Source organism: Sinocyclocheilus grahami, unplaced genomic scaffold, assembly GCF_001515645.1.
Source record: "Sinocyclocheilus grahami isolate Dianchi unplaced genomic scaffold, SAMN03320097.WGS_v1.1 scaffold289.1, whole genome shotgun sequence".
Taxonomy (NCBI): domain Eukaryota; kingdom Metazoa; phylum Chordata; class Actinopteri; order Cypriniformes; family Cyprinidae; genus Sinocyclocheilus; species Sinocyclocheilus grahami.
The window spans coordinates 659550-673560 of NW_015505468.1; the positions used below are offsets into that span (position 1 = coordinate 659550).

Sequence of the window (14011 nt, forward strand, 5' to 3'; positions counted from 1 at the left end):
AAGACCCCAACTGAGAGCATCGCCCCGACCCCCGATCTTTCTGTGGAGGGGTGCGGGTCGCAACGCTCTGTTTTTGAGACTGGCGAGCTTGATGGCTTGGGCTGCTCCCGCTCAGCAGCCCCACCCCTGAGCAGGTCAGCCTGGTATGCTTGTAACACCGCCATGGTGTGCAAACATGCGCCAGCCTGACCTACCGCCGTATAGGCTTTCCCAAGCAGACCCGATGTAAGCCTAACGGGCCTGGTGGGAAGCTTCGGGGCCTTCAGGGACGATGCTGAGAATGGGGAGAGATAGCTCGCAAGCGTCTGCTCCACCACTGGCATCGCCCCATATCCCTTATCATTCAGCCCCACGATGTTCTTTTGAATAATTCGAGACTGTGGGGCTGTAAATACAGGATGAGTACGGTTTCTCCCACGATCTTGAAGCCTCAGCATGGAGATCGGGGAAAAATGGAAGGCCCCCGTCATGAAGGCTGTGATCTGGATTCAGAAAACGTCCTGTTTCTAAGCTGGCCAAACGATATTTTATTTTGGCAAGTGCTCGAAACACACCCCATAATCACGAATCACACCTTCATACGCGAGGGACTGTGGTGGCGAGTCCACAGTCTCCTCTGTCTCGACACTCATAACATCCACCTCCTCGGAGGAAGATAGATGAAGCGTCTGGCTCTCTCTCTAGGGGGGGTGGGAAGAAACTGCAGCGCGGGCTTCCGAACACTGAGAGAGAGCCGCGGATCTAGTGGGTGAGGACTGAGAAAAGGACGAGCCCGTCTCGTATCCCTCCACTAATTCCACGCGGGACCGCTGCCAGTGGGATTGTCGACGCATGCTTGAGTTCCTGAAGGGGAAACACTAGTTGGTGGCGACAAGTGACTTATGGGTGAGTCATAAGACTGATTTATTCAACCGAATCTTTCAAAACCACATTCATTCAGAGTCTGTTTACCAAATAGAGCAAGCAACCGTCTTTATGAATGAGTCATGGATTTGTTTAGTCAAAAGTTACATTCAAACACGCTGATCCATTCAGTAACGACACAAGTGACTGTCTTTATGAGTGAGTCATTGAATCATTCATTAATTCAAAAAATTCTGATTCATTCAGAAAGGAAACAACACTTGGTGCTGTTGTGGCTTTCTTTGGAACTGTTTTCATTTGCAGATCAAAAACAGACAAAGAAACTGACAATTATTATACATAGATAATAGGGCTGCACGATAAATCGAAATGGAATCGAGATCGCGATTCGACAGAAGCTTGTTCGACAGAAGTCATGCGTATTTTTCAGTAAAGCACGGTTCTGTGATCAGCAGTAAATCTCCATCCAAAGGCCAGAGGGCGCTCTCACGCTGAAACTCCAAATACGCTTCGCAGAAGAAACCCAGAAAATGCCTATCGCTGCAGCTGAATAAACAGAAGATTCAACTGCTTTCATTGATTCAACGTGACTAATAAACACACGACTACGGCAATATACGGTTTATCTGAGTTCTTATTATTATTATTTTCATTAAAATAAAGTATATTTATAATGCAATGCCTTTATCACTGCTTAAATACTATGAAATATGTTGCGTGCCTTATTCTGTGTAAGAAGCCACATCATCTCACAGAAGGATTTATTTCAAACACACGACTGACATTATGAAGTGAGTTTGGAGTAAAAATATGTTCTTAAATGTGGTATTTTCACATGCTTTCAGATGGAGCAGCATTTACTACACAGAGCCGTAGTTCACTGAGAAGCTGTGCAAACAGCTGTCATTATCGCAAACGATTTCTTCGATTTCAGAATCGCGCAATAAAATCGTCTGTGATTTTATTGTGTAACTTGTCAGTGAACTACGGCTATGTGTAGTAAATTCTGCTCCATCTGAAAGCACGTGATGATGATTTCCTGCTGGTTACAGAACCGACATTACTATCAAAATGCGCATGACATTAATAGTAATTCGATTAATAGTCCAGCCCTAATAGATAATATTATTATTTAATTTGCACAATAAGTTTTATTAAGGGGATGGTAAGGGAGGATGGTGGTTTTACGGACGAGATGATTTCAGCAAGGGAGATGGCATCCCCCCGCATCCCCCCTCAATTCGAGCCCTGCCTAAATGTATCAGTTTGTTTATGAATGGCCTTGCATGTATGAAGTTCCAGAAAATTATTCTGTTGTATAGTGAAAAGGATATGTCAGATTGAGTGTATTCCTCTTGTCATGTAATATATCCTTTTCTTTATTCTTCCAGAGCTAATTCTTTTAGTCTTTTTCTCTCTTGCTTCCACCCTTTCAGATCACTTCCTCATTTTGCTTCCTCAGTGTTTTTCCCCTGTTTGCAGCATTTTATACTCTGCATAAATTTATTTATTTATTTATTAATTTTTTTTTTACATTCTCATAATTCTTCTCCGAACAGGGCATATTTAGCTCATAACGCAGGTGCCTATAACCAGATTAGAATTAATTGCTTCCCGAAATAAAACTGTTCCTCACATGGATTAGCTGTCAGAATCTATGTTTAATTTGTTTGTTTAAAGCGCATTTTCAGCCTTCATGGTAGACGTGAGTCCAACTTAACCACCACCCTTTGTCAAGACAACGGCTGCTTTAATCCACCACAGCTTGATCTCTTTTACCAGCATTTATCTCATGTTTCATCCCATGGTTTGAGGCAGCTCATCTTGTAGTGGATATTAAAAACAAAAGGGGACAAAGTCAATTTGGTCTGTTCTGTAATCTGATCCCCCCAGACTGTCACAGCAGATCTGGTCATTTAATCAGAGACCTAAACACAAACACAGGCCGGGCCATTGATAAGGAAGGGAGCGCACTGCTGGTTCATTAAACTTATTATAGCATGTGCTAATTAAATAATGGAGTGGCACTCACATACCAAAGGGTGAAAAATGACTGCTGTTGCATTTCATTCCCCATATGTCACCCTGTTTGCCCTTGCTTTTACCATGTGTATTTGCTTTTGTGTGTATGACAGAGTGGCAGAGTAAGAGTGAAAATGCCTAAGCTACTGGTAATTGCATGAGGGAAAAACCTCAAACCATAGGGAGAAATGAAAAGGTTCACAGAGTCTATTTACCATGCTGGCTAATATTGTAAAGAGGGAGGGTATGTACACAGGGTGTCCATGTGTTTTTCTGATGCTATTTGAAGCATAGGAATTGCTATTGAGGTTACGCTTGGGAGGGAATAAAATTGTGAATTAAATTGTGTTGGACTTTTTTTCTGGAATTAGCCCTGCTAAAATTTGGTTCATGGTACTGCCATGATCTTTTTTGGTAAAGCTGTGGTTCATTGATTATCTTATAGGCTAAAACCATGGTATGTTTATATAAGAGTGACTGGGGCAAGTTGTCCCATCTTTTACTGAATAATTCTCAGTGTTAGTTTATTTTTAAAATATACAGTAAGTGGAGACACAAACCTTAAGCTGCTGTCAAATTCACCGCTGTTTGGCTAATTTTCATCCAGTCATTTTAGTAGGAATCCATGCGGTCTGGAATTTCATGTGAGGAAAAAAGATTTCCCCACACAGATTTTGCATCAGATTCAAATTGGTTGTGCGAATTTGCTGTGTTGACCAACAGAAAGCTGCTTGGTTTGAAAATTACTCATGTGAGCTGTGCTTCATACATCGCTAGACTGACAATAGACAATGGACCCTTTTGTCCACAAAATTTCACAGAATGTTTTCTAATGTGACCGCACCTTTGAAGTCTTTAAAAAAAAAAATTGTAAAACGACAATTTGCCAGACCGAATATTTATGGAATTTGTTCATTTTTTGTTATTCATTCATTTATTTATTTATAATTTATACATGTTATTTATTTATAACAGATATTTTGAAAATATATATTATTTATTGATATTTATTGATTTACTGGTATGAAATTTGTGTGGATTTTTTAGACAGATTTTTTAGGATTCAGTGCCATTTTCCCCATTGCACTGAATGGTTAACATATTTATATAGTATGGTATTTACATGGTACTTCAAATTAGATTAAGAAGCCTGATGGGGACACCAATGCACCAGCATCCCATGCCAGCATTCAAAACACAGCATCTTTCCAGAAGGTATAAAAAAGATAGATAATGTCCCGAAGGACTGTAAATTATGTTGTCCGGACAGCGTACCCGTCTCATTCTGAGAGCTCAGTAATTGGATGTTTTCTGATCTGCCAAACAATGTTTTAGATGATCTTTCACAAAGCCCTGTATCTCTCATCTCACCAGCTCCTGTTCACCTGCTGTTGATTAATATCCCCGGGAGGTTTGCACCTGATGCTCTATGCTTGATCCTAGCCTAACTAGAAATACCCAGAATTCCATTCACGTGTCTGTCCTCTCGTCTTTGTTTCTGTTGGTGTCAGAGAGACTTTGACTAGGAGTCGCCTCAGATCAGTTGCCTCTGAAGTGTCAATCTGCAGATCAAGGCTAGAGAAAGATTGCACTTACATTGCATTAGGTGGGTTTTTATTTATTGAGCACTAGCTGTGGGAGCATACAGTATGTGTTGAGGAAAAGAATGGTGCATGTTTATGAGAGAGAGAGAGAGAGAGAGAGAGAGATTAAAATATAGACAATGCAGATGTGCTCTTGTGTTGCTTCTGTGCAGGTTTATGGCAAGGATGCATTTGTTTCACTACTATTTCACAAAACTCTTGCACTAGGAATGAATTGCTCATAATTATAACATTGTTTTCTTATCAATTAACCTAAGCCCAGTGAAATTTTGCACATTTGATCATCATTTGATAAATCACCTCTGGCATGATGACTTGAAAATGTACACAAACGTCTCTTTTAAACAAAAATATAGTGTTAATTGTGCCAAGCAAATTAAGAGTGAATATCAAGCCTAATTTGCATAGAATGTTTTTACTGAAAAAAAAGTGACATTGACTTAAACTGAATTGTGGCTTGTTAGTGAATAAAATGCAGAGTTTTACATTGAAATACTGCACACAAAAGTGATGCAACTGTTTAGTGAATTTGTCCTAAAATGTTTGATTAAGCAATTTTGACCTCGAGGGAACATATGAATAATTACAGAAAATCACTATTTATTTATAGATCTTTTTTAATTAATCTCGGGAATTCCTGTCCTATTTTTTTTAATTCTTGTAATTATAATTTTACGGTGAGTTTTATCTCTGTTTTTTCTGCTTGAGTAGACTTTACAGACTCATAAACTCATAATTTAAGATATTAATTTAATATGCCTACTTCTTTTATTCCACAAAATGAAAATACTTGGATAAAAATGCATTTTAATATTGTACCACCTCTTCTATGTTTACTAGGGATGTAACGGTACACAAAAATGTCTGTTTCGGTACGTAACCTGGTTTTGTTTATTTTCAGTACAAAAGGGAGAAAAAACAAATAGCTTTTTTTTCTTTATTCTTAAACAGTGGTTTATTGTAGAAACTTTGGCTCTGCCTTTATCTATAAAAAGTCTGTCAATACTGTTGTAACTGTCTCTTTGTACTGCAGTTCATGGGGATGTTGCACATCTGTGCTCATTCATTGAGGTCTGTGAAGGTTAACAGAAACCTGTTAGCTGTCTGGATGAACCTTGCAAAATAGAAGTGTGAATTTACAGATCAGGATACAGCCATACAAATGTAAGTTATGCACTGAGGAAAACTGGTCTCAAATTACACTGGATGAAATTTTGGTCTGAAACGGTGTCATCCAGTGAGCTCTTTCAATTTGCAGCCGGTTTCTATGTAGATACCTAGCTATTTGGTAAAGACCACCTCTGAGCCATATATGGAGTACAAGGCAGCAATTGACGAGTCTTGTGTCGACACGCCCCACGGAAGAGAGGGGTGGGGTGAGCAGTAGCTCATTATCATTTAAAGAGGCATGCATCGAAACGGGTCGCTGTGAACAGAGCTGTTTTAGACAAGGTAAAAACAAACAAAAAAGGTGTTTTACACAACAGTTGAGGAATTTTAACCAAAGTATGTTGCAGACATTACACGAACACCCTAAAGAATCATACCAGTTTGTGGAAAATGGGCATCCGATGTCCCCTTTAACATAAAGCACATCTCATGTTTTAGGACAACTTGGATTGTGCTCTTTTTCTGCAGCAGCTCACTCTGTGTCCTGAATTATTTTTCCGATGCATTCTCAACATCAATGTGTATTGTCCCAGCCAAGTTCATTTACAAACCCGATTCCAAAAAAGTTGGGACACTGTACAAATTGTGAGTAAAAAAGGAATGGAATAATTTACAAATCTCATAAACGTATATTTTATTCACAATAGAATATAGATAACATATCAAATGTTGAAAGTGAGACATATTGGAATTTGAAACTTCCACATCATTGCATTCTGTTTTTATTCACAATTTGTACAGTGTCCCAACTTTTTTGGAATTGGGTTTGTACATTCAGTAAGGCTATTTAGATATACTGTAGTCAGAATTCGAAAGTCTTCAAAGGGGTCAAATACAAAATAGAGTCCTCAGTGAACTGAAAAGGCTATTACTGCGTACAATACAAATCATTGCTTGGAAGTAAATAAAATTAACTTATTCATTGTTCACTTGAAAGATTGTAGTGATGCTCACAAGAAATTTTCTGAATTTTGATTTCATGTTGACTTAAGTAGATGTCTTTCTCAAGGGCACAGTGATGATTCATGAACCATCTTAGCAAAGAGCACATCACAATTCTTACTGCTGAAAAGAAAAGACCCTGTACTTGACGGGATATGTACAGCCATTTTTGACTTGACTTGGCTCTGAACTTGAATTTTCATTTGTTTCAACAGAATGTTACACATTTAATCAGTTGTGCTTTTTGTTGTACACTATTTGATGAATCCATAATTAGAAGTTCAACTTAGTCCGACCATTTGGCCTCAGCAGTGAGTGTAATCTGAGGATTAACATGAAACTTTACAGTTTACGTTTAACAAATGTTTTAAAACTCCCCCTCCTCCATTCCCATTATTTATTCCCTGAATTAAATACATTTGAAACAGATTATGTAAATATGTGCATATATAATCTAACGTTCAAACATTTGGGGTGGGTAAGGTTATTATGTTTTTGTATTATGTTTTTGAAAGAAGTCTCATGCTTACCAAGGCTGCATTCATTTGATGAGAAATACAATAGAAACAGTAATATGGTAAAAAAATACTACTACAATTTAAAATAACTGTTTTCTATTGTAATATACTTTGACATTTAATTTATTCCAGTGTTGTCAAACAGCATTTATTTGAAATATAAATCTTTTATAACAATATAAATGGTTTTCACCATCACTCTTGATCAATTCAATGCATCCTTCCTGAATAAAAGTAATTTATTTAAAAAATAAATCTTACCGACCCTAAACTTTTGGATGGTAGTGTAAATGTAGGCATACTGTTATATAAATATGGATTGTTACTGGATGAATGAAGGAGTTGAATGAAAGTAGGATTTTCTGTAACAATCACATGATTATAATTACAGTTCAGATACAGTATCACATACTTTGAGTAAGAGGATGATGGAAGGTGGTAGGTATGACATCGATGAGACCCTGAAAGTGTTTATGACAAGCAGATATTTGCAGAAAGACTAGATTAATAGGGAGGACGGCCCATTATAAAAGCAAGGCCGGTGGACTTGAGGGCCATTGTGGCTGAGAGCATTTGGAGTGGGGTTGTCATCGACTAGTTCTCGTGGCACCATACAACTCACTACAGTCTCTCGCTCTCTCTCATGGAATGACCTAATTAATTCATTCTTTTTTTTCCTGTTTGTGTGTGTTGTCGCTATACCCTATCAACAGAGAGGCTGGCGAAGAAAACTGGGACGCAGAGGGCTGCCAAACGCTCCCATCGCCGACAGTCTCCCACACCAAATGTCTGTGCAGCAAGCTGTCCACCTTTGCAGTGTTAGCGCAGAAAGCTAAAGAACCGGTGAGTGCTATCTTTACCTTTTCACACCACACTTCACCTCTCAGTGTCTGCTCGGGATGGGGCCTAGCCGACCTAGACCTTGGTGAAATTTGTCGTATGCATAACATATGCTGCCATACATTGAGAATATTGTTGTCAAACATTGTTTGAAGTGTTTGGTTGCTTTCTAGAACGTCAGTACCCTGTTTGTTCCACATATGCTTGATGCTACATTTAAAGAAAGATCAGAAACTACGTGTTCATGGGTAATTATTTTGTTGTAAAGATTTCTTAAAGGTAGGGGCATACCATTGTGACCGTCTGCACTGTTGCTGTGACATTCGATGTGATCTTGCCTCCATAGTGTGAGGGTATCGTACAAAAGCAGATGGTGGACCAGGTGTTTAATATATCATGGTATGCATAATGCGTCAGGGTTTGTCTAGCTTGGGATTTCTCCCAGGTATAGTTTAAAAGCACTGATGCACAGCAATGTTGTTTTTTTTCTTTGATTATGAATATTAATCTCAATAAAGTAATGGTTATCAAAGAGTGAGGCGTCAGGGGAAGTGTGGGAAACGATGATAACAAAATACGCTTCTGTTTAAAAATTCCATTTGCGATTGAAAGCTACTGCATGCAACTATGAAAAAAAAAAAAAACATTAGGAGCAGCACTGTGACTGACCCGATCAGCTGAGGGGAGCGTCATCATTTTCTGCTTACAACGTGTTTTTTGCAGGCAGCATTGAGTAATGTACTACAGACATATCTGTTGATTCCTTGAACGCAACATTAATCAGAATGCACTCACTGCTCAAATCACCAGTTTTGTTCAGTGCCGAGTTATGCAAGATCACGAATCCTCTGATTATAACAACGTGTAGACACAATGTAAATAAGAGATTTGTTGATTATAATGGAATGTTGTGACAGCTTTTGATGATTAAGGGAGTTTTGCAAATGTGATATTGATTTAATACAACAGTTCAGTCAACAAGAAGTTCATATTAAGTGACTTACGTTGTCTGACTGCAACATTATTCCCTGATTTTGCTCTATTTTGTCAACGAAAATAGTTTCAAACAAAGTCACAGCTGAGCCGCTGAACATATCCAAACAAACACAGCGGTGTCTCGTTTATGAATGGACGTGCGTTTTTAAACAAATCCAGTGAGTCAATGATTGAATTACTTATTCGTAAAGACTTGCTTTATTCTTGAATGAATCAGCCGATCGAACGAATCAATTGAATGAATGATTCAGTGATAAAATCAGTGATATACCACCATCTATGGGAGGTTTTAGTTTCATTTTTAAAGTATCATTTCAGTTATTTAAATCATTTAGTATTTTCTATATTCATATTTAAACTATTAATCTCAACATGAATTTATGAATTTAATTGCACTCATGCCACCTCTGAGCCACAATAAATGTCTGTAAATATACAGTGGGTACGGAAAGTATTCAGACCCCCTTAAATTTTTCACTCTTTGTTATATTGCAGCCATTTGCTAAAATCATTTAAGTTAATTTTTTTTCCTCATTAATGTACACACAGCACCCCATATTGACAGAAAAACACAGAATTGTTGACATTTTTGCAGATTTATTAAAAAAAGAAAAACTGAAATATCACATGGTCCTAAATATTCAGACCCTTTGCTTATGGGGTGCTGTGTGTACATTAATGAGGAAAAAAATAACGTAAATGATTTTAGCAAATGGCTGCAATATAACAAAGAGTGAAAAATTTAAGGGGGTCTGAATACTTTCCGTACCTACATGCCACTTTTGTAATCTTCTGTGCCACCACTAATGCTGCTAATACTTCTATGCAAATTAATTTTGTTAATACTGATTTCATTTGATCGGTAACTTATTTTTCATATTCTATTGTTTTAATTAGAAATATTGAAAAACCTTATAAATATAATTTTTTGAATTTGACAAAATATGACATACTTTTAATAAAGTTAGAAAAAAAATTATTTCAAAGGTAAAAAAACCCCCTTTAAATCACTTTTAGGAGTCAAAGATCACCTCATAATGGAAAGGCTCATTTTTGTTATTGATCAGAAGTTGCTCCTGAATTTTTTGACTGTGCTCCTATTTGTATTTATTTTTTTTATTAGGAGCACAAGAGCACAAAAGTAAGAGCCCTGTAAATGCTGTTCTTTTGAACTTTCTAACCACCCTGAAGAATCCTGAAAAAAACTATTAGGGTTTCCACAAAAATATTAGGCAGTATAACCATTTTCAACATTGATAATAAGAGTAAGAAGTGTTACTTGAACTGCAACTCAGCTGATTTCTGAAGGGTCATGTGACAATAAAGACTGGAGTAATGGCAGCTGAAAATTCAGGTTTTCCTTCACAGGAATAAATTAAATGTTTATGTATCAAAATATTTATTTAGTTATTTTTAATTGTCATAATATTTCATCATTGCTGTTTTTACTGTATTTTTGATCAAACAAATACATCCTTGATGACACATGTAGAAAATACCTCAGAAAATACCTAAATAAAAAAAAATTACAATTTCACAAATTTTTTTGTCAAGTATGAATTTGAGTGTGTGATACATATAGTTAATAATGGCATTTTTCAAAATTGGGTTATTATTTTAGACCAAAATTGTCTAAAATATAATTTCATGACTGCCCAATGTTTTGTGGCCATTGGATTTGTTTATTCTGCCAACAATAGCAAACTATTAAACTTAAAAACCATGCTAATATACAGTAACGATTGCATTGACATGTTCCTAAACATGAATAATGGTAAACAGCTAAACCTCTTTAGCTTTTGTTTATCTTATTTATTTTAGTACAAGCTAATGTTTTGAGTCCCTAGTGAGTAGATATGCATAAACTCTGAGAGGACTAGACACTAAGCATTGTATCTGTGATGTGGCTTTTAGCTATCCAGGTTAATGACTCGTGCTTCCGCTTGTTATATTGACCCTCTGCCCTCTTTTCACTTAATGGAAGTGTGAGGCCTCACAGTACATCTCTCTCTCTCTCTCTCTCTCTCTTTATATATATATATATATATACATATCTCCATGTCTCTATCTACATATTTATCTCTGTCTCTCTCGATTGTTTTCCCTTTTACTTCCTCCCCTCGCCTCTACTGCGTCACTAATGAAAGGATACTGACCCACTTTAGTTTAGCCGAGTGTTTTTTCTTCCGAAAGCACCCCCATTACAGTGATTGATATTCATTGCAGACGAAGGGGATGCTGGGAGATGGAGAATAGCCGTGAGGAATGAGCAATGTGGGGCAGAGAGAGTAGAGCCAGAGGCTAGTCACAGTCACACAGGAGCTGGACCACACGCTGCTGGCTGCCACCACCACTGACACCAGCTAAAGACAGCATGCCAGGCAGACACACAAATGCAGAGAGAGAGAGCATAGCACTGCCCATCAGGCACAGTACTGCACAGTCAGGGCATTGATCTTTGGGTACAGGGAGGCAAGGTGGATGCAATGCCAGTTCTAAAAACTGCAGAGCTAAAAGGAATACTAAAATAAAAAGAAGAAAAGTAGAAGAGAGAACATTTTAAAGTCAGAAGTCATGTTTACTAATTCACACATAATGGAAGACTACTAAAGTGTGTCTATTCTAGTGCTTTGGGTATGACAAAAGTGCATTCTAAATAAAATTTATTATTTAGATGATTTAAAGATATACCTTTATAAAGAGCTTTTGATCAAAAGTGACAGTAAAGTAATTTACTTTCATAAAGTAATTTAAGTCCTGGAAAAACACACTTTCCACAAAAATACTAAGCAGCACAACTGTTTTGATAAAAATAAATATTTCTTGAGCAGCAAATCGGTATTTTAGAATGATTTTGGAAGGGTAATGTGACACTGAAGACTGAAGTAATGTCTGCTGAAAATTCGGCTTTGCCATCACAGGAATAAATTATATTAACAAGTATATAAATAGAAAAAAAGTTGTTTTAAATTGAAAATGTATTTATTTATTTATGTTCTTTCAAATAAATGCAGCCTTGGTGAGCATAAATAGCAATGTATAGCAATATAATAGCCGTAACACAAGCTATTATATTATTATTATTATATTATATACTAGTCACAAGCTACAATCTTAAAAGTATAGTTACAGCTAAATTGAAAATCTCTGTTGTTCTAAACCTGTGTGACTGTTTTCTTTTTCTTTTCTTTTCTGTTTTTTTGAGAGCGAGTTATATTTTGAGAAATGTCAAAATATAGTGTATAAAGAAAGTCATGAACATAGTCATGAATAGAGTCATGCCATCCTTTTAAGCTTGCACCATTGAATGTTGTGGATTGTCCGTGATGATCACTTTACATTGTAATATTAAGGTTGTATAATGCTTATTCATTTTAGAATGGTTTTATGTGGTATAGTTTTCTAAAATGCGCGACATACATTTTGCAAGTCACTGTTCTTAAAATATGCTGTGCCATTTCTGAACACGTTGCTTCCTAAGATAATAGAAGAGTGACAAACAGGAATACAATTATAATTGATGGCTCATAGCTGTCACCTAGACCTAAAGCTTTAGGTCAATGCTTCCTAATGGACATTTATCAATTTTTGTCCTCATTATGACGTCAGTGCCTGGCTATTGGCTTTTGCGGGAGTGCCTGGTGACATTTGGAAGTGCAGAGTAAACGACACTATTAGCAAACAGTCCCCACCCATTAGCTTGACTCTGCATGGGTCATCACATCTCCATCAGCGATTTGAATGTTCTCCAGCAACTTAGCACTGTGAAAAAAACCCCATCCTAAAACCAGACACAAACTGTGTTCCAAAATCTAGTGTGCTGCCTATCTAGGTGTCATTTTTAGGCCTTATACATGCACTTCAAATGCAAAAGACGCTTCAAAATTGTGATTGCTTATAAGACACCTCTATTTGGCAAAAACATCTATTTGACATAACACAGATCCTTCCACAATGCCAGAATGCATTGCAGATACTTTGAGGGATTTTTTTTTATTCCGTTCTAAAAGGTGTTAATAGAAAATCTAATTTAGGGCCAGTATGTATGTGTGCTTGTTTTATGTTAGTGCATTGTCATTATAGCAACATGCTAACCACAAATTATATTGTTAATCAGGTATCGTTTGCACTTCAAGTAAAGAGAGCTACTTGTGTGTAGTTTAAGTGACCATATTGATGGAACATTTTTCAAATCAGTCATACAGGTGCATCTCAATAAATTAGAATGTCGTGGAAAAGTTCATTTATTTCAGTAATTCAACTCAAATTGCGAAACTTGTATATTAAATAAATTCAATGCACACAGACTGAAGTAGTTTAAGTCTTTGGTTCTTTTAATTGTGATGATTTTGGCTCACATTTAACAAAAACCCACCAATGAACTATCTCAACAAATTAGAATATGGTGACATGCCAAACAGCTAATCAACTCAAAACACCTGCAAAGGTTTCCTGAGCCTTCAAAATGGTCTCTCAGTTTGGTTCACTAGGCTACACAATCATGGGGAAGACTGCTGATCTGACAGTTGTCCAGAAAACAATTATTGACACCCTTCACAAGGAGGGTAAGCCACAAACATTCATTGCCAAAGAAGCTGGCTGTTCACAGAGTGCTGTATCCAAGCATGTTAACAGAAAGTTGAGTGGAAGGAAAAAGTGTGGAAGAAAAAGATGCACAACCAACCAAGAGAACCGCAGCCTTATGAGGATTGTCAAATCGATTCAAGAATTTGAGTGAACGTCACAAGGAATGGACTGAGGCTGGGGTCAAGGCATCAAGAGCCACCACACACAAACGTGTCAAGGAATTTGGCTACAGTTGTCATATTCCTCTTGTTAAGCCACTCCTGAACCACAGACAACGTCAGAGGCGTCTTACCTAGGCTAAGGAGAAGAAGAACTGGAATATTGCCCAGTGGTCCAAAGTCCTCTTTTCAGATGAGAGCAAGTTTTGTATTTCATTTGGAAACCAAGGTCCTAGAGTCTGGAGGAAGGGTGGAGAAGCTCATAGCCCAAGTTGCTTGAAGTCCAGTGTTAAGTTTCCACAGTCTGGGA

At 37.2% G+C, this 14011-nt stretch overlaps 1 protein-coding gene across 7 annotated transcripts in view; it reads left to right on the top strand.

Moving 5' to 3' along the window:
* The window catches only part of adgrb2 (adhesion G protein-coupled receptor B2), a 336322-nt gene that overhangs the window by 236232 nt on the left and 86079 nt on the right, over positions 1 to 14011 (top strand). For all 7 annotated transcript variants that reach the window (XM_016292623.1, XM_016292624.1, XM_016292626.1 and 4 more), the window contains exon 17: positions 7834 to 7963. In XM_016292623.1, the coding sequence (XP_016148109.1) occupies positions 7834 to 7963 (130 nt within the window). The remainder of the gene's footprint in view (positions 1 to 7833; positions 7964 to 14011) is intronic.